This window comes from Amblyomma maculatum, chromosome 3, assembly GCF_055883805.1.
Source record: "Amblyomma maculatum isolate TAMU_Amacu chromosome 3, ASM5588380v1, whole genome shotgun sequence".
Taxonomy (NCBI): Eukaryota; Metazoa; Arthropoda; class Arachnida; order Ixodida; family Ixodidae; genus Amblyomma; species Amblyomma maculatum.
The window spans coordinates 186,029,032-186,056,509 of record NC_139346.1 but is presented as its reverse complement, the minus strand read 5'-3'; the positions used below and the strand labels follow the sequence as shown (position 1 = coordinate 186,056,509).

Below are 27,478 nucleotides of genomic sequence, written 5' to 3'. Positions count from 1 at the left end.
AGTTTTTTTACCTAGTTGGTTCGTACACTATGCAAAGTTTGTTGTATAGTTAAATGTTTGTTAGCATTATTGATGGATTGCGTCAGTATGATTGTGCTTGCAGCACACAATTCAAAAATTCTTGTTCGCCATATGTATTTGAGATGTAAAAGACATCTGGAAGGAGAAGCCTTCTGTGCTGCATTCGTTCCACAAAATCAGTTAATAGATATTGTATTCGTGGTGCGCGAATTCTTCTGGCATCTTAGTTTTCTGTAAGGGCCAGCATTTTAGACGTCAAATTTAAGGCTCACTTGTGAGCTGCTATGCATAGTAGGCGTTAAAATTAGTGTTTTCAAGGAAGTAGTTTGAGCGCCTTGTATGCTGCGGAATGTTGCGAACTACTTTCATAGGTCCTCATCTAGCGTACATAATGGGTCCTGTCTATATGCTCCAGTGGACTGCCACTGATGCCTCATTCCCCGTCATTACGAGGCTGACATAGATAGGGAGGAGGAGGAAAGGCAGGGATGGTAACCAGAAAGGCTTCCGGTCAATGGCTACCCTACACTGGAGACGGAAGGGATATACACCTCTCCGATTGAAACCTATTCACTACATCGAACAAAGAGGTAGATTTTCGTACACGAAGACCATTCTCAAAAGTTCTTGCGAACATGTCAGCTGAAAAAAAAAAAAAAAAAACCGTCTGTAAGGACGACTAATTCAAAATTTGAGCTCAGTTATTTAAGCTTTTTTGCCATATATTGAGGCAAAGGATTTGAGAGACACTTGCATATATGTATGGGCAGTTACAAAGCACTTAATATTTCTCACGAGCCAAAGAACATTTCTCAGAAGAAGCGAAAGAAAAGCCACGAGTGTGCGGAGTGAACCACGGAAGTCGACTACACTGCGCTTATGTGCTTGATCATGCCCACTGTACTGCTTCGAACAAACTCACTGCTATATTGCTGTTCATATGGGTTGAACATGGTAGCTGATCAGAGAAGCTTCCTTTGCAATTTTCGGGCTTTGAAAAGAACTTGGATAAAAATTATCATCGGCTAGCTAGCTCCAATATGCAGAGTGGCTGGCCCGGTTTACGACTTTAACGATCCCATGTTTACCGGTGAATGTTCAACAGTGTTATTTTTGTTAACACCGAAAAGTACGTGCCCTAATTATCGACGAAAGTAGCATGCCATACAGACATCTGCCTTGATGTACCCAACTTTTTGTCATTCTTTTCTGGAAAGAAAAATATTGATTTCAGAATGAAAACCCTTACCCCTGAAGGACATTGCTTGATTAGGCAAAGTACTAACAAACTGTTGCTACTCATTTGTGTTTGAGCACGATTTGGCAGACGTGTAAAAGACAAGTGGTGGTACATGCATACCTTGATATTTTTAACCACGCACAAACGCGAGAAAAAAAAAATTAAATCGTTCATCGGCCGTAGGCGGGAACGTTGACGAACTATGTATACTATATATAACTTAAAATAAAGAAGAGAAAAAAAAAACAGCAGTTGCTGACGTTGGGAAATGGTATTTTGTGTGTGTATTTCTCCACTGAACAGTAAAGAAATCAGTTTTCTAAATCTGATCACAATCGAGCCAGATGCATCAAAACGCTTGGTTTTGTCTGATGCTTAGTTTTAATTTAGATAACTAGAAAAGCTTTGACAGCGGGTTACTTCCCGTATCGGAGGAGCTGTGTGTTGTGGTATACTGCAGGCTTGAGTTGTATGCGACTATATAATACCGCTAGTAACAATATCTTGCCCATCATTGTCTCATATAACGAGCTTTGGCATTGCTCAGCAGAATGGTACTGTTCGCATTTCGTTTTCATCGAAATGCGGCTGGCCGTGGTCGGAATTTGATATGACAATTCTGTGCTTCGTCAGCCGAACACTATATCGCCGCTGAGCTTCATTGATGGATGGTGTAAATTGATTAACACATTCTATCGACAATGTGCATTACCACTTATAGTGCTTCTTCAGATCCGGTTGTACGCATTTTTCCTTGATTTTAATGCGACTATTAAAAGCCCTGCTTTCCAAGCGTCGGCTTTATGAGCGAAAAATTGTGAGCATGCATCTGACAGGTGGAACGCCGATTGGTAGGTGGATTGTGTGACGTCATGAGACCACGTGACATTAGTACGGCTTGGTTAAAGCGGGTTGTTATATCTATATGTAAGGTGGTCTTTCACATATAACGGTAGCTTATCACTGTATGCCAACGAGTATACATGTGAGCTAATATTATTAAGGAATTATTAAGGAATTAGCGATTAAGAGAGTAGCAAAGTGTCTGTAAGCGAACGAGAATCCGGAAGGGAAGCCGAAGAGGAGAACCGATAACGTATATCTCGCGTGTCATACCCTGATTAGGTGTCCCTCAGATTTTACTAAAAGGTAACGGCATTGAGTCGTGACCCATCCTCGTTGCTCTTATATACTTCACTTCATCTCTGCCGTGCGCACAAAATTGTTTTTTTTTTCTATTACCCGTTTCATCACTCGCATGCTCCCTTAGCTACGCCGGCAAACCATACAAACCTCTCTCTCAACTTCGTCCATCCGCAAAGGACTGCTCAGAGGCTACGAAATAACGTTCGGGTTGACCAAGGGGAACATGAAAGCAGGAAGCGCTCGCTAGTTCGCTTGGAAACTTCTCCTTCTCCGGTGTTGTTCTTGTTATAGTCACTTCGTTCGCACGTATTTACTCAATTCAGCCAGTGCGAGGGTTCGCGGGAAAAGAGCAAAAAGTTGGAAGGAATGGGGGTGTTCGCGAAAGATTTACTACCAACACGACCGGCAAGTAAATGTTCACTGTGCACCCTGACCAGTCTGCACAGTATGCTCTGGAAGCCTTGGTCAAGAGTGAAAAAGCCATCAATCTAACCTGGGACAGGAAAGAGAAGCGGCAGAAAGGGGGGAGAACGACACCCCGTCGACGCCACAGCTACCGCGCGCTAACCAGGCACAGCAGCCAGCCCTCCACCAACACCGCGCATGCCGAAACGAGCGCCCTCTGTCTCGTGTACACTGTCCACATGAGTCGCGCGCTCCGGACACGCCCTTCTGCGCGCCGTCGCCACCTTCTCTGACAAACCGGCATTGCGTTGTAACCCGACACTGGACGTCCACTGGGAAACACACCCAAGCAGCGCCGCCCGGCAGACCAGAAAGGCGACCTCCTGTGGCGCACGACAAGCAACGGCGTCATGTGCCTATGAAAGCGAAAGCCTAGACGAGCAACGATCCTCCTCTGCTGCAGAGACGGTTCGAACACTGGTGACTTCTCAGTCAGCCCCAAAATAATGGCGGTGCAAGCTTCTTCTCCCTGCCGGAAAGTATGCGACTGCATTCCTTGCTCGCCTCTTCCTGGCAGCCAAAACAAACATGACGGGAAGGTATTGTCTGTGTGTGAGTGCATAGTGTAAGCAAAGAGCCGCCGTGGCTTCTTCTGGGAGTCGGCAGCAGCAAGCAGCAGCAGCAGCGTTCGGGTTTGGGTCTGGCAGAGTAGTGTGTGCGCTCGCCCCGAAGGAGTGCGAAAGTTGCATTTATGACCTCGAAGAGCGCCGTAATTCAGGGCTGACGGGACGATACTCGAGCTCCCGCGGAACTTCCAGACCGGCGAATGCGGAGGCTCGTCGTCCGGACGAGTAATTTGTAAGGGCCCCAAGCCCGGCGACAGCCAAGTCGACGCACACTGCTTTCTTTCTTTCTTTCTTTTTTTTTTTTTTTGTCTTCTTCTCGGGCACTATTTTTTTTTTTTTTTTTGCTTCTTTCTCCGGATCGCAGGCTTGTGCGACCCGTGGGTCTCAAAAAAGAAGGACGCTTCGCTGATGGCTAGAAAAAAAAAAAATGAGGAGAAAATCGTTCTGGGCTAAGAGCTCGAGCCCGAACGCCGGGAAAACAAATATCGAAAGATTAGGGCTTGGAGACGCACGGACGTTCTCAAGACGAGCGTCGCCAGTCAGGCAGTAAATCACGGCTTCTTCACAAAAACCTTTTCTCCCCGACCGGGACAGGGACATGGCCGGTCGCTTTACTGCGCCAGCGATGACGTGTCCCCGTATGCACTCTTGTGCGAGCGCGGTTGGTGAGTGAGGGGGAAAGTAGTCAAAATCCGTAGCTTTTGCATGGTGGTGGTTGTGGTGCTAGTAGCTGAGGTATGGTGCCATCATAGCATGGGCGGAGTAGGGGGGGCAAGGAGGACACGGCGACCATGCCACCATATGGGTGGCCCTGTTCGTCGTCTTCGTTCGACGAAAGTTTGTTTCTTCGACGCGCTGCGCGGGGAAGTTTTCACTTTGTCGCCGAGCGCGCGCGTGCCCTGCACTCGCCGTGGCCGCGAGTTTGCGCGTGGTTCGAATCTGCCAACGCCTCGATTGTGCGTCGCCGCCGCGGCTTTGCTGTTGCTGTTGCCGCTGGGCGATGATGCCTGCGGCAAGAAAACACGCGCGCGTGCGTCCGTAAACGCGACGAAAGAACGGGGAGGAGGAGGTGGAGATCGCGGGCACAGCGTGTGACAAGGTTTGTCTATCAGAACTGCGAACAGGAACGTTGACACGCTGTGACGCTGTGGATGTGTGCCTTCTCCATTTGTTTGTTTGTTATCCGTCTAGCGACGGCAGAGCTGCCTTTGCGTTCTTTTAGTTGTCGAGAGTCAAGGTCGACAAGTTTGGCCCAGTAGGAACTCTCGGCAGTCGTAATTTGGGAGAATGTTTTCGAACGCGCTGCATTTTTTTTTTATTTAATGCCTCTATTTGGATAGTAGCCTGGGTGGTTCATGAACAATGAAAGATACAGATAGCGGCTGAAATGAGCATGAAAGTAGCATGGAGCAGAGATTAGGGTGCCGCTGGCTTTTAATTGTATACCTAGAACTCTCTTTCGTTGCTAGAGCAACATTTAATTCACGCGGAAAATTTGTAGGCGCCTTGGATTCGCCATTGATGTTACCTAGGATACGATCACCGAGTATGTTTTCCCTTATTGCCCAATTTCGTACAACTGCGCTTGTTTGTGATGGAGTTTCCTAACTTCATAACACACCTAGTGGCTCCCATTTATTGAAGAAAGAGGAACTATGACGTAGGTGATGAATCTTGAGTCTCACCTGTGAGTCAAAAATAAAAATCTATGTCGACAAACGGTACAGGAGACTAGGCTGTCTTGGCTAGCCAGTCTTGTGCAAGCTGTTCTGTCTGTTTTCTATTGTGACCAGCCTGGGCTACCCTATATTCAAGGAAGAGGTAAAGAGAGCGAAATGCAAATTAGATAACAGCAAAGGAGAAATGATTCGCAGACTACCTAATTTCGTTCGTGCAGCTCATTTTATGCCACCCCCTGGTACGCTTGTGATCTCTTGAAACCTCACCCGTTACCCTTAAAAACGGTCGCTTATCTTTCGTTTGCATTGCACGCCCTTCCCATGGCGATTTGTCATTGTTGATTTCGGCTAGAATCATTAGGTCGCATTTGACTGCTCTTCTCTTCGCTCTTCCTGTCTCCTCACATTACGCTTACCATTTGCTTTTTCGTAGCTCGCTGCGTGCTCAATATAAGTTCAATGCTTTTCGTTAGCCTCCACGTTTCTGCCTCTCAGATGAGCGCCGGTAATATACAACCTTATGTTACAACGGTACTCACTTGTACCCCTTTGTGTACTGCACCACATTACATTCCCATGCCTCATTTCTGCAGTGTCATATTTAGTGTTCATGCCTGTAAACCATGCAGGGGCGGTTTTTAATATTGCTCGCATATGTGTGTGTCCTTTCAAATATGAATTTTGCGGACCATCACAGTCTTTCCTTAACTTGAGACAACGTATACTTCTCTTTCAGCGCTGAGGATATAGTTATAAGAAAATAAGTAAAGTTACAAAATGGCGCATGTGGACATGTGTCGATGCTGTCGTGCTGTGTCATAGATATAATGTCTAGAATGTTTGATACTTATTTCTTTTTTATTTGTGCTTATTATAACTGCTACATGCAGGAGAACTGAATTTGCAGTGGAAATCTGTAGTTTTCGCCTGACATCATTTTGCCTGTGTCTTACAATTAAGAAAGAATGTGCACATGTTCACTGCCTTTCCCCTATCTTCCCGTTTGTTCGCTGCTACTATAGTCTATAACAATTTTGCTCGCATTTTTCTTTCTTAGATAACGCAACTGAAAATCGCCAGTAATCCATTCGCCAAGGGCTTCAGAGACTGCGACGCCGAAGACTGGTACGTATTAATCGAAAATTTTTCTGACTTTCTTGAGCGGCACTTTGGTTCATAGTAATCAGCCCGTAAATTCAAGACACCTATTTATGCGTGGTAAATCTCAAATTCCAACACATGTTCTACCAAAAACTGAAGGCCTGGTTACAGTAGTTCATTTCGGAACCCGAGACCATAAAGTAAACCTCCGGAAGTTCGAATGGCATCCGTAAACGTCTACTGAAGAATATATTGTTCGACAAATAAACGATCTTATCTTCACGATTGTCCATGCACGAATTTTCGCCCTGCATTTGAAACGTTATCTATTAACGGTAATAGCATGAAACGGTAACGTTCATGCTATTGCTCATTATCTTGAAGTATGTGATTTAAAATGCCCCAATGTAGACAATAACATGCCTCCGCTTAAATGGGGACGAAGAAGCGTATACATATTTAAGGCATTTCTCGTGGTTAGCAATCATGTGCACATACCGCATATACATTTAACTGTCTGATACGTTGTCAGGGCCTGGACGCCTGTCTACCCTGCAGCTGCTTCAAAGAGCTGCATAATATTAGGAGGCTTTCTTTTTTCTCGTGTACCATCGCTCGCCAGACGATGTTTACGAGCCACCACTGAACTACGAACGGGGTTAACCACTCGCGAAGCATCAAACTAACAGCTAATTGTTTACTGACTAGCATATGAAGATGTTTTGCTGACGTTTATAAATATCGTAAGGGTCGCATCTCAAAGTTTATCCTTGGGCACTGTCAAGCCGACAGCTGCGCGACGTTTTTATAAGGGAAGCAATCGCAGACGCAAGCCGGCCTCTTTGAAGGGTAACGGATATCCCGTGAGATCTTTTATGCCTTCGAGTGTTACGAGCACATAGAGGTCTTAAAAACGGCCGTTAAAGCCCGCTATCAACTCCCGCGTTTAAGGGCTGCGACTCTCCGAGGCTGCCTCATCGGCGACATCACAAGAGTTGCTATCTCAGATGTACGCCTTTCTTTTTTTTAACACCAACAGCGCACATATATTTCCCCCGTGCATGCCTTCTTCAGAGGCGGAAGCCCTTCATATGCGCCTCGTTTACCGCGCCTCTTGAGCCGTGGCCTATGAAAAAGGATATCAGGCGGAAAGTTGGCTTGGGGTCACGGGAGAGGCTTCCGCCCTTAAAATGATCCCCCTTCTTCACTTTCCTTCTGAGCGAAAGAAGAAGATGGGCTGTATGAGATGGGCCAGCTGAGTAGAGGCCCATATTTGCCAAAGGACGAACCTCCGATATTAACCATGTTATTCGTTATTTTTTTTTTCTTCTTTAGTTCAACGCGGAGAATACGAACTCTTGCGAAGTTCATCAGCACTGTAGCTTTTGTTCAGAAAATTGCACAGGCCCTTGTCTAAGGCTGGCAGATTCCGCATATGTGTCGATTCGTATGTTGTAACATGAAACACCCGTCCTATCGCGGCGTCGACAGTCCCGCGTTGCAAAAGCTCCTCAATCGTTTGCTCCGTATCATATAATGGCTGCGTGCCATATCCGCTTCCCTCTGTGCTTTTTATTAGCTTATATCGGGCAACGGTAACAATTTATAGCATATACTGTTAATTTTCTCTCTCTACACCTTCGCGCAGGAGTGTCCCGCCGGGCGTAGCCGAAATGCTCGGTCACCACCACCTGCCCCCGGTCAAGATGCCCAAGGTGCACCCGAGGCCCTCGTCCATCCAGCAGCTACTGCACGGCGTCGGCCACACGGGAGCATACACAAAAGCCGAGAAGGGTGAGTGCCTTTAGCCTTTTCTTTCCATATCGTATCCTTTTATCACTGGTGTACATTATGTATAATGCCTCTGTTTCACTTGCGTTATTTTATTTTATGACTTTCCTTGTGGCATAAGGAGCTGTTGTCAGTATCCTATAGGATGTCAAGGCTATAGTCACCCAGAAGCCTAAAGCAGCCCCGGCTCTCAGTGTTGCCCGTCAGCTACCGGATGAAATCTTCCTCCCTAGTAGCCATTAGTTCAACTTTCTGTAGTCGTCTCCTTCTTGAAGCCATTGTTACGGGTTTCGTCAAAGCATGCGGAACAGTAACAGCTCAGCATTAGCACTTTTCCATCTCGATAGCCCCAGTCAGACCATCTCCAACTAATTGTGCTGTTGAAGCCTTCAGTTGTGGTGCGCGATGACTTCGTCCGTAATATATGCCTATATAAAAGAACCATTTATCATACATATATGTGGACACAGGTATATCGATTTAGGAGACTCCAGCCAGCTGCGCACGCACAGGGACCCACCCTGCCACTGCGCATGCGCGTGGGGCCTCCGGTGATCCGATACACGCCTAGGCCAATACGTCTTCTCTGTGTATGCGCTGAAAGGCGCCCGTCTACGCTATGCTGAACACGGCAAGTCTCCAAACTCAGACTGGATACACAGTGGTCTTCAGGAGCAATTATCACGCCTTTGGTGCTACCCACTGCTTCGGGAGACTGCGAGCCCGGGCCTTTATTTTGCTTAACCCTGAAGCAATTTTTCATGGCAACACCCGCTTACGCATAAGCGCGCCGCTACAGAGCCGAACCACGCACATCGCCAGCTTGCTCTTTCAAAAACACAGCGCCGAAAGAGGCAGCGCATCCGTTTCACGCATGAATACAAAAGCGAAGGTTCATCTTTGGCCACGGTGCTAAAAGCGCGGCCTCTCTCTTCAGGGTGTATCGTTCGCACACAAGAAAGCTGGCCGCTTTCTGGCTGCTTGGTGGGCTCTTCTCACAGAGCACCGCGGCAGCATGCTCTGCAAAAGCAGCGCTAACGAGCTGCGGAGCTTGCGCGCGCGGGCTGATAAATCGAGTTTTCCTGCTCTGGATGCCGCCAGCAGTCTCCGCGACGTCTTCCGCCCTCGCCATCTTCCTCTCTGGTGGCAAAACGCTACCGCACACGAGCGGGCGGGTGATGAATACGCTCCAGAGCCGGCAAGCCGGCCAAGCGCTGAGGTGGTGCCGCGAGCTCCTTTGCGCGCGCTCACACTAATAGCGCGCCCGAGAGCGCGTCACTCCAGACACCACGGCGTGCGAGCCCGGAAAAGTCGGTTTCGTGGACTGGCCTCTTCTTAAATGTGCACTTCCGAAGGCAAGAGACATGGGTTGCTCACGGTTTAAGCACGTTTTAGCAAAATAATAATTTTGGGCTACTGTCAGTCTTTTGTTCTTAACTTTATTTGATGTCCAGCAGGATTTAACGCGACCGGGCTCCCACGTGGGAAAGTCGAGATATTGTCTTCGCCGCCATGAGGCCCTGCTGGACGGCCCAGAGTTGGTCGTTGAGGCCGGAGCTGCGCAGAGCCGCTGACCGCCTCGACGAGAGGGTTTCGGGATTAAAGCCTTTCAATTGTGCATTGCACTAGCTCCCAGAGTATGTGCCTAAGTGCTGTATGTTTGCCTTGCAGACCTTGAATGTGTCAGTGTCATATATTTCGAGGTAAATCCTGTTGTACTGCAGTGGGTTCGGGTATGTATTTGTTTGTAATTGTCTCCACCTAAATTTCGTAGCCGTGAGAAATACTTGATTCGGCGCAAATTGGTTTTTAAGAATCTTGGATCAGGCTTCCCCTTCGGCCAATCACATGTTTGTGACCTCAGAAACATTAAGTTGGACATCGCTATGAGCACTGCCTTCATCCACAGGTGTTAAAGGGGGCACTGAAACGAAGGCGGTAAAGAGGGGCGAGAGGGGGGCTTAAAGAAAATGGTAAAAGCTCTGTTTGCTGACTCCATTCACGTGTGCTCTGTGTCAGATTTCGCTGGGTCTGTTACGGACTCCTGATAAGCGTTCTGTTTATGTCGTGCACAGCGGCAGCCGATATATTTCATGAAATTAGAATTTTCGTCACTAGCACTTCGTCCCTAAGCACCCAGCTTTTGCCTCCAAAAGCTGATCGCTTCGTTTGAAATCGCGTAAAACTATTTTCCTTATTATCGCCTAAATGGTTTGTCATTTGCCGTGTCATACAGTTCTAGAATTGGTTTACCCGCCGTTTTAATTCGCCAACGATTCCTTTTTTTTTTTTTTTTTTCATCTTGTCTTTCCTTTCTCTAAGGCTTTGCAATACTTTGTCACTTGAGTACTTACTTGTGAGTCACGACGCATCGGCACGACTTGGAAACATGTTCATTGAGTCAACAGCTTTATACTTGCGATACTTTGCCCAGTCCCTCTCCATCTGCTGTTATGCGGGGCACATGTAGAGAAACACTCCCTCCTTCTGTCCATCGAGAGCACCACGCCTCCTCGTTCCGTACCCAAGAGGAAGCCACGGGGGTCCGAGGTGAACCCGTACAAGGTCTGCTCGTAGGCGCTGAGGGAGTAGCGGGATGGTGTGAACGCTGTTGGTTGTAGAACGAATCCTTTTGCTGCGCCTTTTGACGCGCTTGTTCTCGAGTGAAGCCCCCCCCCCCCCCCCTCCCCCCTCTTTCTGGCTTTGCCTTTCCACTCTCTTTACAGCGACCACGTTAGTGGCCCCTCCGCACCCCCACCCCTCCACCCTCGGTGACTGGAATGCTAACATTGGCACAACGGCACAAGTTTCGACTCCGTTTCTTTCGTCCTCTTTTTCTTGAGCTCCATTCCCCCTCGTGATGAATGTGTTCTGTTTTTGTGCGCAAGCTCGCGCTCGGCGCTACAATAATATAGTATGCCAGAAAGGAAAGAACGGAAGAAAGAAAAAAAAAATCGCCCTGGAAGTGTACAATTAATAACAAGAGGCAGAGGTGGAAAAAAGAAAAATGGAGAAAGATTAAGAGATGGAGAGGCGGTCAGAGAGAGTGAGCTGAACGGTGAGAGGCTGGAGGAAGGTGGGACTAGGGTGCGGTGCAGGCACGTTGAGAAAGTGGCTCGGCCCGGTCGTTACTTTAGTGCCTGTTTCGAGACCGTTACGTCCGGATCGCGTAATTTACGCCGCATCTTTTCGACTCTTCCGCGCGGAGGACGAGGAAGGAGTGAGAAGCTCCTCGGAGCTGGACTGCTCCTGCGTGCGTCAGTGACAACAAGTGGCGCCTTGTCGCTCTCTTTCCTCATTCTGGTTCTCGCCTTCTCTTTCTTTCTCTTTTTATGTTTCAAAAGGGGACAAAAGAGGTCAGGAAGGAAAAGCGACTTATTTTTAAACGCAATATTAACGAGAGCTTGACAGCGCGGAAGACACGCGTGACTCCACACGTGACTCGCTATTGTGAGCGAGCAATGAGAGAGAGAAAGAGAACCCGGCAGGACGCCTGCGGCTTTCCTAGCGGCTCATGCACTCCGTTACCCGCCTAACCGTGAATTCCTCAATTTGTGCCTCCATTCTCTTACACATACTAATCAGCATACATTCGTAAGATGCTACGTTGTGTGGGATACCGCTAGACATAGACATAACGCCCCGCTTTAACCACGTCATACGAACGTGCCAGAATATAACGATGGATTATATTCCCATCTCACCCTCCAATCTGAAAGCAGCTGCCCGAGTTTGCAGCTCCGGCCAACTCAGCCATGTCACGTGGTCTCGTGACGTCATGAAACCTGCCGACCAATCAGTGGCCGGTCATGTTACCTGCCAACTACCACCTGTCAGAAGCATATTTTTCGCTCACAACACCGACAATGCCGGATTTTCTAAAGGACGGGCGGGCCGTTCAACTATCATGTTTAAAAAAAAAGAAAAAAAAGCCATACGAATTAGAGTGTTTCGTTACCGAAAAAGAAAGTAAGAGAGTAAGAAAATAAAAAAAAATACTGCATCAATCCGCAACCACCACAACGGCGTTGTCCTACTGTCCCTGTGACTATGGGGACTGCTTGGAAAATTATGTTGAGTCGGATCCGGAAATGAAAGTTGGGGGTGGGGGGTTAATGTGGGGGCACTAGCTAAGGCGACATCGCTGTCTTTTATTCCGCCCTCACAAGCTGAGGCAAAATGCGCGAGTGTGATTTTATTTCTCAATTAGTATCAGTGTATCAGGGTCGTCCACTTTAAGGGTGAACACGCGAGCACGTTGCCGCTCTGTTCTGAGCGTCAACGCGTCCAACCCGATTTCTCACTGAAACTATAGACGATAGAAGCCCACCTCCAGGTTCCTCTTTGCCTGTGCCACTTTGCTTCGACATGCTGCCATGTCAGCAGGAGTTGAGCTTCAAAGGGATCGACCACCTCCTCGTGCGTTCCCAATAAGAGTGGACTATCCTGTACAAACAAGGTCAAATATTTTCTCAGGACCTGGACATGCGATGAAAATTATTCAGTCGTGTTGTGTTGGGTTTTATGGCACATATAGGCAGGGACAATTGCTGAGAATGTGACGCAGAACGCTATGTCATGAACACGATGGATAACTGACAGCAGCATCATTGCACTCCATCATTTTCTTTTAGCTTGCGCATGAGTTTGACAAGCGTGAGACTATACACGCGTGGGTGCACAAGATTGGTACACTGAATAGTGAGATACCATTGCTGTAAGCCTCATAAATATTATATGTCATTGATAACATCTCTCGCATTGTGTGCCCCGTGGGCTTACTAACGCTGTGGCGAAACTTTTGGAGGGCACTGGCATTGCTGGACACTGGCGTGATAAACTTTTCTTTTCTGTTTTATAAAGAAACGCAGGCGGCCAGACCAGCATGCGGATAGACTTAACGTAAATCTAATCCCGCTTGGACAATGCCCGGAGAGTAAGCTACCCAGCCAAGATTACTGTGAGGAGAAACACAACGGACCTTGAATGCCGTGTAGATAGTTCTTCCGAGGTGAACCGATCGCCTCGCTTTTTATACCATAAGGTGCGCGCGTGCGAGCTCGCAAAGGGAGACGCGGTGGCATTTTCGGAAGACAGAAAGACGCGGGCCCGAACCCTGGAGGCCATTTAGAGCCGCGCGGCACTTAGCCGCATTCCTGGGCCTCGGCTTCGGCGGCGCGTTCGCATCCGTCTCTGTCGCGGGTGGGCGGCGGTCGGGGCCTCCCGTTTCCGCCTCGCAGAGGGGTCCCTACCAGGGCGCGTCTGCTAGCGCCGCGGTCGTCGCTTCACTTCGCACTCAGACGAGCGCTGTTCGACGCCTCCGCATGGGCTCGAATTCGAGCTGGAAGAAGCCCGCGGTCGACTTGTTCCGAACAAACTGTATGGCTCTCAAACTCACCTCACCAAGCAGGCCGTATTGAAAGACTGTTGGCTCTTACCACGCGTCAAGAGCTGGGAAGGGAAGAGGAGAAAGGAGCGGTTGCGAAAAGAAAAAAAAAAAAAGAAAGAAAAACGCGGAATAACATAAAATGAATAAAAGCGCGCAGATAAAAATTTAATGCAAGAGACCAAAGGATAGGTTAGAAGCTCCTGTGAAAAGGGCCACTCGTTACGTAAACCACAGATCGTTCATCCTGATATTTTTATGTTTTCATTTTTTATTCTGTTGTTTTCATGTTATGAGCCCATATTTCGTGCATGCTAACAACTACTGACGAAGGCATCGATGGCTGAGCATCAAGGAACTGTTACTAACAGCTGCAAATTTATAGGTCATCCGAAGACAACAAAGGGAAAACTTGTGAGGTTCTTCGGACAAAGGAAAGGCTGCAAAACTGTAAGATATAGTAGGAGCCGCGACAAAGAACAGGCTGGTCTCAAAGTCATCCTTACCATATTTTAGAGACACTTTACCTCTGCGATGTGATATTCTTTGACGGTAGGGATACAAACGCATGGTGGATGAAACCAATCGATTTTGATAGTTTTGATACGGTGGGTCGTCCGCTTTGCTTTGTTGAGAAAACCTAGTGCATTGAGACAGTCACGTTGCCAGTTCTACGCCGCGCCTTTCATGACATAATAGAGAGATTTAGCTCACCGTGATCCGCGATCCGCCACCGTGACCCGCTACCGTGCGTGGGCGGGGCGGGGCGCACAACCTGATTGGTCCCGACGCGGCAGGTCTATGTGCCGACATCCAGTATGTGGCGCCATCTATCGGCGTCAAGGGATCTGGGCATGCGCAGTGGAACGCGCTGTGGCAGATCACGGAAGCGGATCGCGGATCACGGTATGCTAAAACTCTATATATAGAAAGCGCTTGGCTTTTTTTTCCAAGACCACTGTCACGCGCACAGAAGAATGACATTATAATAATTAAGAGAATAATTACTCATTAGCGTCCACCCAGGCGCAGCCATACCGGCTACAGAGGAAAACCATACAGCTTCTACCGAAAGTTGAAGAAAAGATCGTCATGGTTCGGGGTTCAAACCAGGCATGCATGTGCAGCGCCTTTATTTTTAGTTATCGTTTACTGTATGTCATTGTCATTCTCTGGTAGGGTGACGCGCTGTTGTTGCGATATGAGGTCACCTAGTTGTTACCAGGAGGAAAACATTTAATAATTGCCAGCGCCAGTACGTTATACTGGACCTGAAAAGAGGTCATTATTTTTGTACCCCTGCTGATCTTGATGCCACGAAGTTGACAAATTTCAGCCAGCGAAGTGCTTTGTGAAATTCCCGTGTAACCATTGTAGGATGACACTGCGATAGTGTCCGAGCAGGAATATCTTGGTGGAAAGAGGGGCGGGAGCCGCAGAAGTTTGTCATGCTTATATTCCATTTATGTGCCTGGTATATCATGCGCATAAAACGCACGCTGTTGAACGAAGTTTGTGACCCCCTAACAGATCCCCGGATGCTTTCACCTCGGTCGCCGTATTGATCGCAAAGTAACTCCAGATGTTATCATAAACACTAACTGCAGTGATAGTGTATGATACATTCAAGATTACAGGAAAGGGTTCGCAAGGCAACAGCAACAACCTGTGCCCCGAGGAGCCTAGCAGGTGTTGGTCGTGACATAGCATGGAAACACGGAAGCGTAACAAGCTCCATGAGCCCACATTTATCATATGATAGTGTTGCAACAGTTTGCTGTATCAGTGAACGTTGCAAGCTTTGATGGACGACCTGTATGCTTGAGAACGTTGAACTTCAGCGCCCAAATAAAGCTCTGTATTGCTTAACAGCAACTTGGTCTAGCCGATTAAGCATTGCGAAAGGTGAACAGCATAGATAAAGCAAGATGTCGGACAAGCACTGACCTGTGTTCGTTATTTTCTTATTTGATTTGTCTGGCGCTCTGAACCTCTCGTAACGCATATCTGTCGCTATTGTTCGCTCGCAAATGTTTTTCTAATCTTAACTATTAACGTTTTGAACGCATACTTTTCAATGCAGAGGACGATGTGGACCAGCTGAGCAACAGCGCCATTTTCTCCCGAGTCCTGGGGACCGCGGGCCCGGTGTCCTCGCCAACGGCCGGGGTACCCCCAGCGGGGTGCGCCGTGGGCCAGCCGTATCCGACGGAGTTGTGCGGCTACTCGCCTGCCTACGACAACTACGTCTACCAGATGAAGATGGAGTCGCGCAACTCACCTTACGGCCGGCCCCCTCCACCCCCGACATCGGCAGCCGCGGCTGCGGCCGCTGCAGCAGCCGCCGCAGTTTCTTCGTACGCCGGCTACCACCATCCCGGCGCCGCTGCTGCGTCGGCTGGACCCCAGCCTTACGGCGCCCTCTATCCCCCGCCCAGGGCGAAGCAGCCAACTAGCTACGACTACTCGACGCGGTGACCTGCAGCGGGGTCTTGCTAAAGGTGCAGAAGGATAGAGTCCGTCCAGGTTAAGCGACGAAATGAGTGGGATAGTGTACAGAGATTCTGACAGCATAACGCACCGTTTTTTATTGGCTACAGCAGGAATAGTAGGCGGCAATCAATATCTGACTTTCACTTGACGTCGCGGACGCCATGATGGTGGTCCACATATGTTGCTTCTACAGTGTACCTGGGAGCAGGATGCGTGCAGCTTTTACCCGTTCTAAGTAACATTGTAAGTTTTGTTTTCCTTTCTTTTGAGCATATATCATTGGTCGCTGCTTTCCGGTGGCGTAGGCGGTAACGGAAGACACGGATAATAGTGCCTCGGAAGAAAGGAGAAAGGCAGGAAACGTTCTTGAAAACGACCTCTAATCTCAAACTTCGCGACAACTGTCTTTGGCATATTATTGGCATTGGTTTGGAGATATTGAAATCTGCTTCACAGAGCAGCCGCCACGTAAAATAGTTCGTTATTCCAGCTTTACCGCCCCACAACTCCTTGTTTAGGCCGTTATGATGTCGTTGCCACCCATAAATTGGGACAATCAACAGACGGACAGTGTGTTCCTGTGCATGCACCGTAAAAATGCTAGTTGCCGAAATGCATCTTGTGAATTCAGTTAGTACCATGGTCGCACACTTGGTAAACAGATAAATACGCTGCCTGAGATAAACGAAAATCAGATCAGCAAGACAATATATACTATTTGGCAATATTTGATAACCGCATTTTCCAACCTTTAGGTCATCTATATACATACAAGAAACATCTCCCTTGACACTTATGCAAAAGTGAGTCCAAATAGCGCTAGACCGAACACTGTTTCAGAACGACACAAATTATTGATCGAGTTTCCTTGACTAGACTGGAAAGGAAACACCACGAAACTTAGCGACGCTATGTCTTCCTTTGTCCGCACCGTTCGTAAAGCATGCCCTGTTTCACGCCAGTCAAGGATGACACTGAAACGTCTTTCTGCTCGGCGTGGTTTTCATGTTTTTCCCGCAAAATGAACACTCAACTCGAACCTTCTAGCCTGATTCATCCGTGCCTTGGGTGGAGACATACCTGATTCCGACGGGTCATTGCAAAATTCCCTGTCTGTCATGTACTGTCTACAAAGAGAATTTTTCTATGGATCTGCTTCCTAACGCGTCGCATTCAGTGCCCATGCTGCTGTCCGGGCTCCAGTGACGAATCGTCTTTCTTTTTTATAGCTGTGCGCGTCAGCACACAACTTCCCAGGTCAGCATTTTCTCAATTGCACCTGCATATACTATAGTCTGCTATGACAATCATGAGCAGAGCTAACTTGAATTTCTAGGTCATGTATAGAAGCCGAAGTTGCAGCTGTGCCAAAGGAATTAAAGTACCGCTGGTTGTCTTGTTAAAACAACTTCTACCCCCCCCCCCCCCCCTCCATAAAACAACAGCACCCATCTTGTGATATAACTGTGTCTTTATCCATATAGTGTTTTTGCGAACTGCAAGAGTACGGTGTACCTGTCCACTTATATACGTGCCTTTCTTCGCTGCATGCAGTGTCATTTCAAAATGGCGACCGCGTGCACTCTGATCTGTGCCAGTGGACGACAGTGCAATAATATGACATAGAAATGCAGTATATACGGATCTATACGCTGCAATTTTATATCGGTGCCTTAAAGTTGTTGTTGTTTCTTTCTTGTACAGTGCGGCGCATTTTCACAGCAATGAAACTGGTTATAATTGTCACCCGTGCAGTCCTCCTCAGCTTGACTACACGATCGTGCCTTCGCATTTGATTCGATGCCTTCTTACCGGGCACAGAAATAAATTTATGCTGATATGTCTGCTGTCTACGGCCGACTGCGTTAATATGCGGGATGTACGTTGTTACGGGGATTTGTACTCGCTGTTGTCCCCGCAGCAGTGTTATTGTGATTGTACAGACACGACAAATGAAAGTAAACTGTATATTACGTATGTATATTGCGTGCTGTCTGTCCTGTTTGGCTACTCCGGCGTATGGAGCTTTCATAGGACTATATCGCATGTGTTTGTTTTTATTGTTCTTTTTATTATGATTTATTTATTTATTTTTTTGCTGATGCTTTCCTATAGCTCAAGCAGGTATGCAGCGTAAACCAATGTTGCTAATGATAGGATTAGGATTATATCAATATTGGACCGTGGTTTAGACCAAAGCTTATTAAATGAAACTTCTTTCTCTCTGCAAAGGATAATTTTCTATGAATGAACACCTCCATGAAAATAGTTTTCTTCAAAATTTAAGAAGAAGGAAAGGGGGAGGGAAGCGTTCATCAGGCGAGGAATAGAATTTGGCGGTCGCCTAATTAAGCTTCGTAATAAGAATAGTCGCGATATATAGCGCCTTTAGAATCACATTTTCATTCCATAGATTTGAGGCATTGAAAATATTAGCACAATGTTTCGCAAAGTATTAACCGTCTTTAGATGAAAAAATCGCTGAGGCGAAAGTAGGACGCCACTCTCTTTCAGTTTGCAGTCAAGGAGGCAAGCCGCAAGGTGTTTCCGCCGAAGGCGAAAATAAACACCACTAATTATGGGTGGCTCGACCTATTGCTGTCTTTACCGATGTCATAACATATAAAACACTGCTGGTAACTAGGTGCCGAAGACAAACTTTTATCGTTTTCCTTGGAGATCCTACGAAACAGAGAAGAGGGAGCGCTAGATTCAGGCAGTGTTTTTGCATATTATTTTACATCCTCGACAGCTAAGCTCTTTTCTGTACCAATAAAAAGAAACAAAGAGGGTAGTTTGGGCTTTTGTATATTTATTTCTTGCGTTTAACAACACAAAATCATCTCTGAAAGCAAAGTACATTAAGTAAGAAAATAGAACCAAAATGTTTCCGAGGACACGTGCCGTTACATGGTGGTACTAATTTATTAAAGAAAAGAAACAAAAAGAGACGGAAAAAGATGATGTATGCCGCGGTGATTGCTGTCTAATATCTAAAGCGCCCGAGCTGCGGTCAGCGATAAAAAAAAAAAAAAAAAAAAGGATAGGATAGCGAGGAGAAATACACGGCAGCGATATCATGAAAGGACAGGGAGAGCTTTGTACATTTTTTTTAAATATGTGAATGCCTTTGGACAATGTTTTAATTAGTGCTTTCAAGAAATCGCTAAAATAAAAACCCTCAAACTTTCGTACATATTCAGCAAGAAACGCTTCGACTTTTTCTATGGTTAGAGCTATGCTTCTTTAAGGACAGTAGACAAAACAAAGCAGTGTCAGTCTTCAGGACATAGAGCATTATCATTACCTAAGTGTAGTGAGAACGCGTTTTACGTAACTGTGAACCTATGTACCATACATCGATGTATAGTACATAGATGATTTCCTTGTCTGGGTCAATTAGGCACTTGTTCCCCAAACTTATAGTGAACTAGAATACTTCTAGTTCACTATACTCAAACTGTAAGGACACAATTCTTAATCAGTAAAAATGTGCTGCCCGATTTTACAATGTCGTCTGCAGCGACCTGCATATTTAAGAGGCAGACGTCTCCTCACAGCGCGTTCACACTTTGCGAGTCGCCATCTCCGAACGGAAGCGCGAAGTATGGGCCCAAACCAGTCATGCTGGAGAAGCAAGGAGGAAAGGCTTGTGAAGAAGCTGACACGGATTTTCGCAAGTGGTCCATTTCAGCACCTGTACAGCACATTTTCAATGCAATTTTATCTGTAAATTTGCCTGTAAGCTGTAAGTTTTGTTTACCTCAAGGCAATGGCGTAATCAACACTTTTCATTTGCGCGAAGAACTTGTCGCTGATATCGGACGACACCGCGACGGCGATTGCTTCTTCTTGACCACCGCGCACATGACTGCTCGTATAAAGCCGCCGTCCACTTTCCCAACTCGCTTTTTTTTTTTTTTTTGAAATATACGTCCAGGTTTTCAATCCGCTGAAATCCGCATAAATATAGGCGTTCACTCACCCGCGGCGAAATCTGCTATGCGGACGCCGGGTTGACGGAAACGCACTGGGCGCCATGGGGCGGCGCTGACGATGCGGTCGCTGCTGGTAAGCAGCTGGCGCTGGCTGGCTCCAGCCCGGATTTCATTGGAAGATGTGCTCAGGCGCGCTTTTTCCCATCATTCGCAATACGATGCGCCGCTCTGTTTATACCGACTGCGTTTATATGAATGCGACAAGAGCGCATCGTATTGACTTTCTGTCGTATCGTACTCATGTAAACCGGCATAATGCGCTAGGAAAGCGCATCGCATTTATTCGCCTAGAGGGGGCATAAGGTAAGTTGGAGTCCAAAGTCAGACTCCGCCCGCACTACTAATGTATCGCGGGGACCTAGAGGGGGGAATCGACTTTCGCGGTGCATGTAACAGAGCTACAGTGAAGGAGCGGCGCATCGTATTGCTAATGGTGGGAAGGCGCGCCAGGTGCGCCAGTGCTCGCTTGCGGTGAAATCCGGCCCGCGCTGGCGGCGTACAGACGGACATGATGGGGCGCATGCAGGATGTCGGCGGAAGGAGCGTGTGCTGGGCGTGTTTTCTTCTGTCACGAGGAAACAGCATTTATCTCAATCATAAGCGAGATTAACATCGGTCAGCTACTCGATTCAAGGCGGCAGCGCAATCAAGTGCGTTTTCAAGTCATCCAACAGAAACAGTTCGGCCGCAGCGTTCCGGTTGGCGTAAGTGCAGCGCTTCTCAACGCCTTTGTGGCTGCGAATTTTGGCTACGCGTACTCTGATATTACTTGCTATCTCTGGTTAATCGCGGCCGATAAGCCAGCAAGTCTGCCTTTACGGTTGGTGTATGCCAACCGGAACGCTACCGTGTGATGGACGGGCAGATACTCGACAACCGGCACACTTGTCTAGGGCTCTGAAGTGGTGAGGTGTTGATCTAAGAGAAAATGTTTTTAAAGCAGGCATTCTTTTAAGACTAAGCTTCCTTTACACAGCCGGGCATTGTTAGAGCGCTCTTTGCACGCTTGTTCAAGCCTGCACTGTATTAAAATCCATTTTAAAATCTATTCGTTGCCAGTCCACCCTGCCGCACCTCCGGTAGTCTTTAGAACGCAAGGGCGCTTCGCTGCAGGCTGTCGTATCCGAGGGCAACGCTGTAGTTGTATGTAGGACGTGGTGTATATATAGAGTCCCTAGAAGTATGTACATATATAGCTAGGACGTGAGCATTATTCTACGGCGCTAAAATAATAAAAAATGGATAAACGAAATGCTGCGGTGGGATGCTTGACGCAGGTAACGCAGGTATATTCTAGGCAATATAACGCAGGTATCGCAAGACCGACAAAAGACGCCATCCGCTTCAGCGGGAGGCGCCGTGTTGCCGTGAGAACGCAACCAGAACAGTGCGATCGGTTTCGCTCTCACTCAAAAATGCGACGCTGAGCGGCGCCACCGACTTGACGCGGCACATGTAAACGATATCGCATCATCTTATCGAGATGCGCTAGAAAATACGATGCACTACCGTCCCATTCATATAAACGCGGCTAAAGTCGACTTCCTCCCCTCGATCTACCCCGTCTGGCGGATTGATGTGATGCGTTTTCCTGGCGCACTATGCCGGTTTACATGAGTGCGATACGCAAGAAAGTTAATACGATACGATCTTGTCGCATTCAAACGTGGTCTGCCCTTTCCGCCGCGAGAGGCGCGCGAGTCGCGGCTCCAGTGGGAGAGGGTGATGATGGAAGGGGGAACACTCGCATATGACAAAGCCTTCAAACCGGCTCGTCCCCCACCGTTGCCGTGGCCGAGTGGTTAAGCGTCCGCCTCGGCATCGGGAGGTCGTGGGTTCGATTCCCCCGCGCGTACGGCATGTGCTGTCACTGCTGTGCGTGTCGAGTCCCGGCCGCGCGCTCACCCGACGCGTTATCGCGGGTACAGGTAGGTTCGCTGCCCGAGACGCCGGGTACCTCATGCGGACCTCACCTGGAAGGGCGGGGTTACCCCATTCTGGCTTGTGGCAATGTCTGGCCGCCGCGAGTACCGGCCGCGGCGGCCCGGAAGCGCCACGCTGAATGGGTCGACGGTGTCTGTGGCAACACGGCATCTGTCCCCGTCCTTTTGTTGCCTTTTGATCCAATGACCCGCCGAACCTTCACAAGTTTCCCAAGTTCTAGATTTTTTTTTAAAGCACATATATAAAGTGAAGGCAGTGCATCGCGTATAGTACCAGAAACCGAACGAAATTAAGGCAAGCCTCATTCGTCCCCTGCACTGCCAGAAGATGCAGGAGACGATAAAGATGCTCGCTTGCATACAATCGAATTCCGTGGCAGCCCCCATAGTTTAGTGGTCTCTTATACTTATTACGGCGCTGTTCCCAGGAATTTTCGTGGTCAGGTTAATAGCACGGTGCGGTCAAAATGAATGCTGCAATAGAAAAAAGAACAAGCTTCCAACTCTACCTCTACAGTTGCTTTTTTTCTTATTTTTTTTTTTTTTTTTTGCCAGGCTTTAACAGACCTCGAAATACATCACAGTCGGTTGCGAGGGCATCGCGTAATTTTCACGTGCTTTCTTTTTGCCACAGGCGGGAGATGGGGTTGCAGAGAATGTAATTTGATTGCATTAGTGTGGCCAAAGGCCTTCGAAAGGGTTGTATAGAGAAACCTAATTATGTATGCTTTTCTATATTAGAGTTGTCTTAGAGCATTACGCGGGCTCGGGTCAGCCCAATAACGGCCGGACGCCGCCCGGAGCGGAATTGCTGTTTTATTTATTTATTTATTTATTTATTTATTTATTTATTTATTTATTTATTTATTTATTTATTTATTTATTTATTTATTTATTTATTTATTTATTTGAGGTAATATCAGTCCGGTCAGGACCAAGATAGGCCGGGCCCGGACCGGGCTTGACGTTGCTGTTCTGGCCCGGGCCCAGGCTTGAACTGGCTGACCCAGGCCTGGCTGAGGCTAGCTGTGTACGGTATCTTTCGGCAAAGGAGGAATCCCGCCGCTATATTCGGTCAAGTGGTTTAGTCATAAACCCCTACTAGTACTTTTGTTGACTCCGAATGAGAGAAAGCTTATTTGTAGACCGAGTTTATCCAGCGCCGCTCACTGGTTTGACCAAGACCAAGTAACTTCGCACGCGACTGCCTGGCAAAATTCGAGGACGCAAGCCAAAAAAGTTAAAAATAAAAATCGGGAAACCCAGCAGGATCTGATGGAGTGCTCTAACCAGAGTTTAATCTTAGGGGGGTCTCGGCAGGTCTGAGATCCCTCATCAATACTTAAGAGGGGTCTTTTCGTTCCTGTAAACAAATTATAATTATGTGTAGCACTGTAAAGAGGCAAACGATGAGAGGCAAATAATAGGAGAAGGGAAGGCTTTCGCCATTCTCCTTTAAAAGGGCAACTCCGGCGATTTTTCGGCCGTATGCTAATTATTGATTTATATTGCTGAAGGCTTGGTCATCACAGTACGCGATTGCATTTTTTTTTTTTACAATACGCAAGCAATAATTTTAAATAAAAAAAAAACGAATAAAAATTGAAACTCCCGCGCGAGGCCCGGAGAGCACTGCCTTGAATGACGTCACTTGATGACGACACGTGCAGCCGCGCCGTATGCACCCACTGCCGTTTCGCCGAGGTGTGCGAACGTCAATCGCTGTCGCATATAGGGCACCATATGAAACATACTTCTGAAGTCGGTGAGTCGCCCTCGATGTCATCGGAGAGGGACAGTTAGGACTATAGTCATTAAAATGCAATTAAAAAACAAGCATTATTTGGCATACATGATCGATGAGGGCAGAATGAGCGAGCGAATTCGAAGCATTAATTCCCTAGAAATTTTAACTCATTAATGCCCTCACAAACACCGAGGCAAGTGGCCGGCATATATGAGGGCAACCGATCGTTACTACAAATTCCCTTTTTTTTTTTTCTCGATACCGACCCTAAATCCGCCTCGCTGCGAGTGAGATTATTGTTCACACAACAACATCCCTGCCACATGGAAAATTTAATATCATTCCCACAGATTGACATTTGTTCAATTTAATATTTTTGCTACGGGCTGCTACGAAGACCAAAAGTATTGCTTTTTGCAAATAATGACAATTGCGATCGATAAAAATTGGAGCGTACACAAAATTTTATAGGCCTTCGAAATATTACGAAAATTTTTGCGCTCTGAGCAAAAACAATACTCGCTGACTATATCAACTGGCAACGCGCCGAGACTTCGCCTCCGACTGCTGCATGTCGTATAATGCCTGACGTTGAATTATTTATTGCCTTATTTTTACGTCTTGACAGCCCTAAAAGAATTTGCAGCGCCTTAAATTCGTTGTAATTCATACATAATAGAAATTAAAGCGGTGGATTCATACTGACTCCATGCATTCGAATGCGGGCGTACGCCAGAGATTTGTACTACCCAGCAGATGCCTAGGGGGCGCTTTTTAGCAGCGTTTTCGATGCGCCCCCAGGGCAGCGCAAGGCTCCTATCGGGAGCCAACCTCAGTTTGCGGTAACCATGGTTAGCAAAATAACTAAGGTAAGGTGTATCGTGTGAATGTCCATAACGGCGGTTAGCCTTAATCGCGGTCAAGCTTAACCGATCGTCCTTGCTGCGCTCCTTTCTACCCAGTTCTCTGAAGAAGAACAAGAAGACTGGTAAATTTCGATCTCGCGTCATACTCCTAAAGGGCCTGTCACACTAGCACGACATGAGACCGATTTGGTCTGCCAACAGCGCGTCTTCCTGATGTCTGCGTCTATGTCACACTGCGCCAAGAGAAACAGTCGGCTCGTCGCTCGCAAGACGGCTGTCGGCCGACGGTCGCCCAACTCCTATGTCACACTAGCCAGACAATGTGCGAAACCTCCCCACAGACTAGGCCCTCCAATTCTCACTCTCTTCACGTGTCATTATACGTTCCTTTTCGTAATCCTTTTTATTTTTTTCTACCATGCGAAATTCACCTTTCTGTGTGTTACTCCCTATCTTATTTTTCTGGGTTTATTCTCGGAACTACAATTTTAATTCTATTCATATATTCCACCATACCAAAACAAGCGCCTCAACAGTCGTGATTATGGGCAGAGACTGAATAGTGCCCAGTATTTTACGGCTCTGGTTGCGGGATCAGAACGTCAGTGTTCGAAAAATAAAAGCTCTCCACGGCGAATAAGAGAGAGTGTATATTAAAAGCTGAAAAAAAAAAAACAGAAAAAAAAAAAACTCTTCCCTTGGGATCGAACTTACGACCTCCTGTTTGATAGCCAGCTGCGCTAACTACTGCACCACAAAAGTTTTTTTTTTTTTTTTTTTTCTTTATTGCCGTGAAACAGAAAACAAAAATACACATGATAAAACACGTCAACTACACTTGAGCTAACGCGTACGCGGCTAAAATCTTTTCAGGTTCACCAACTCATCAAATAGACATTGCCAATGTGGTGGATCCTGCTGCATCCTGAAAGTTTCGCGTATATACACCGCACTTTCAATGAAGTTTTCACGCGAGGATCGTGTATTTATATCTGCGTGACGCACCTGCATTCGTGTTTTCCACAAACTATGGAGGCCAAGAAGCATAATTAAATCATAAGGTGCATCATCGTTCTGCACTGGTAGAAATCTTATACCGTAAGGAGTTAATGGAAGCTCCTTTTTAATTGTCCTTTGGAGGACGTCCCATAGAAATACAGCATCCCAACACTGTAAGAAAACGTGTTCAATTGTTTCCGGTTTTTTGCACAACAGGCAATTTGTTGTCCATGGGACGAAGATACCTTTTTCATTCAGCCAGGTTTTAACAGGGAGCGTATTAGAGTGAAGTTTGAAAAGGAATGTTTTAGCTGATGGCCTCACGGGCATCTTCTTAACTCTTTTCAAAACGTCCTGCCCTGGGCCTCCACAGTGTAATGCCCAGTAAAAAGGCACCGGCAGCATCACGTCAATGAGATCTTTATACAGTTTTTTTCTAGGAACGTTGTAAAGGTAATCAAAAGAAAACCGCACTTCAAGCAACTTGCACGAAAAAACAACCTCGCGCAGGTAGCCTGTCACAGTACCAGGCATGTTTTCACAAGACACAATCCATTCAGGGAGCAGCCTCTGTAATCGCACTTGCATCACGGTTCTTAAAAAGGTATCTTTTTGATCACGGAGGAATATAAATCGCGAAACCACCTGACGCAAGAACAGATGTGCAAGGCCAAGCCCGCCCCTTTTAACAGAAATAAACAAATTCGTCCGGGCGGTTTTTTCCCATGTGGATGCCCAAATAAAAACAGCAAAAACGCGGTGCATTTTCTGAATTGAGGTTCGTGAGACACACAACACATTCATGAGGTACCACAGCCTCGAAATAAGAAAAACATTGCAAATAGAAGCGCGCGAAAATATTGAGAGTTGCCTTCCTTGCCAGGCATCCGCTTTTTCTTTCGCTCTGGATGTTTCTTCCATCCAGTGCACGTTGGGATCTTGATAACATTCTAAAGGCACGCCTAGATATCGTGTTGGGAGAGCAGACCATCGCAGCTTACAGAAGAAATCAGGTGTCACGTCCCAATCACCGTGCCAAAACCCAGAGCTTTTCTCCCAATTGATCTTACATCCCGTTTGATCACAAAATGTTTGGACGACACTCGTGGCTTCACAAATGCTCTTTCTAGTTGCACAAAACACTGCTATGTCATCGGCATATGCTAGCATTTTCACGTGTGCTGATTGCAGCTTGAACCCTAAAATGCGATCGCTATCAATGATAGCCAAGCAAAGTGGCTCTAAATACAGTGCAAACAGCAGGGGTGAGAGTGGGCAGCCCTGCCTTACCGATGAACGTACTGCGATGCTGTCAGTCAGTTCACCATTCACTATAATACGGGTCGTGCAGTTCGCATACGCCATTTTAACACCCTCCACTATGACGTCACCAAGGTTAGAATGCTCCAAAATGGAAAACAGAATTTCGTGAGAAACACGGTCAAAGGCTTTCGCCAAATCTAACTGCATCATGGCTATCTGACCACCGAGTGCATCAACACATTCTAGTACGGTTCTTGCGACATGTATATTCGTGGCAATGGATCGACCCTTGATGCCGCACGTTTGATGAGACCCAACCAATTTCTTTATTACGCTTTGCAGTCGTTTTGCTAAAACCTTCATGTACACCTTGTAGTCAACATTGGTGAGGCTAATCGGTCGATATGACCCCACCAACAGACGTTTCTCCGGATCATCTGTCTTGGGTATTAGAACAATGTGCGATGTAGAGAAAGACAATGGGACAGTATTACGTTCATAAGCTTCAGTGATTACACAGAGCAAAAACTGAGCCGCATACTGCTGAAACGTTTTAAAGAAGGCAGCGCTTAGGCCATCCGGCCCAGGGGCCTTCCCAGTTGTCAGGTCATCTATTGCAGATACTATCTCCTGCAACGTTATCGGTGTTTCTAGGCGCGCTTTACTTTCGTCATCCAGTGCAGGCATCAGTCTCAGAAAATCTGTTTGAAAGCCGCCTACAGTCTGAGGCTTAGCGCTAAGCAGTTCTTCGAAGTGCTCTGCTACCGCACGCTG

At 47.1% G+C, this 27,478-nt stretch overlaps 1 protein-coding gene across 1 annotated transcript in view; it reads left to right on the top strand.

Moving 5' to 3' along the window:
• LOC146197165 (T-box transcription factor TBX1-like) overlaps positions 1–17,302 on the top strand; it is a 101,974-nt gene extending 84,672 nt beyond the window's left edge. The window contains exons 7-9 of the mRNA XM_084598939.1: positions 6,175–6,242; positions 7,867–8,012; positions 15,479–17,302. Of these exons, the coding sequence (XP_084455065.1) occupies positions 6,175–6,242; positions 7,867–8,012; positions 15,479–15,873 (609 nt within the window). The 3' untranslated portion in view covers positions 15,874–17,302. The remainder of the gene's footprint in view (positions 1–6,174; positions 6,243–7,866; positions 8,013–15,478) is intronic.
• The last annotated feature ends 10,176 nt before the right edge of the window (positions 17,303–27,478 follow it).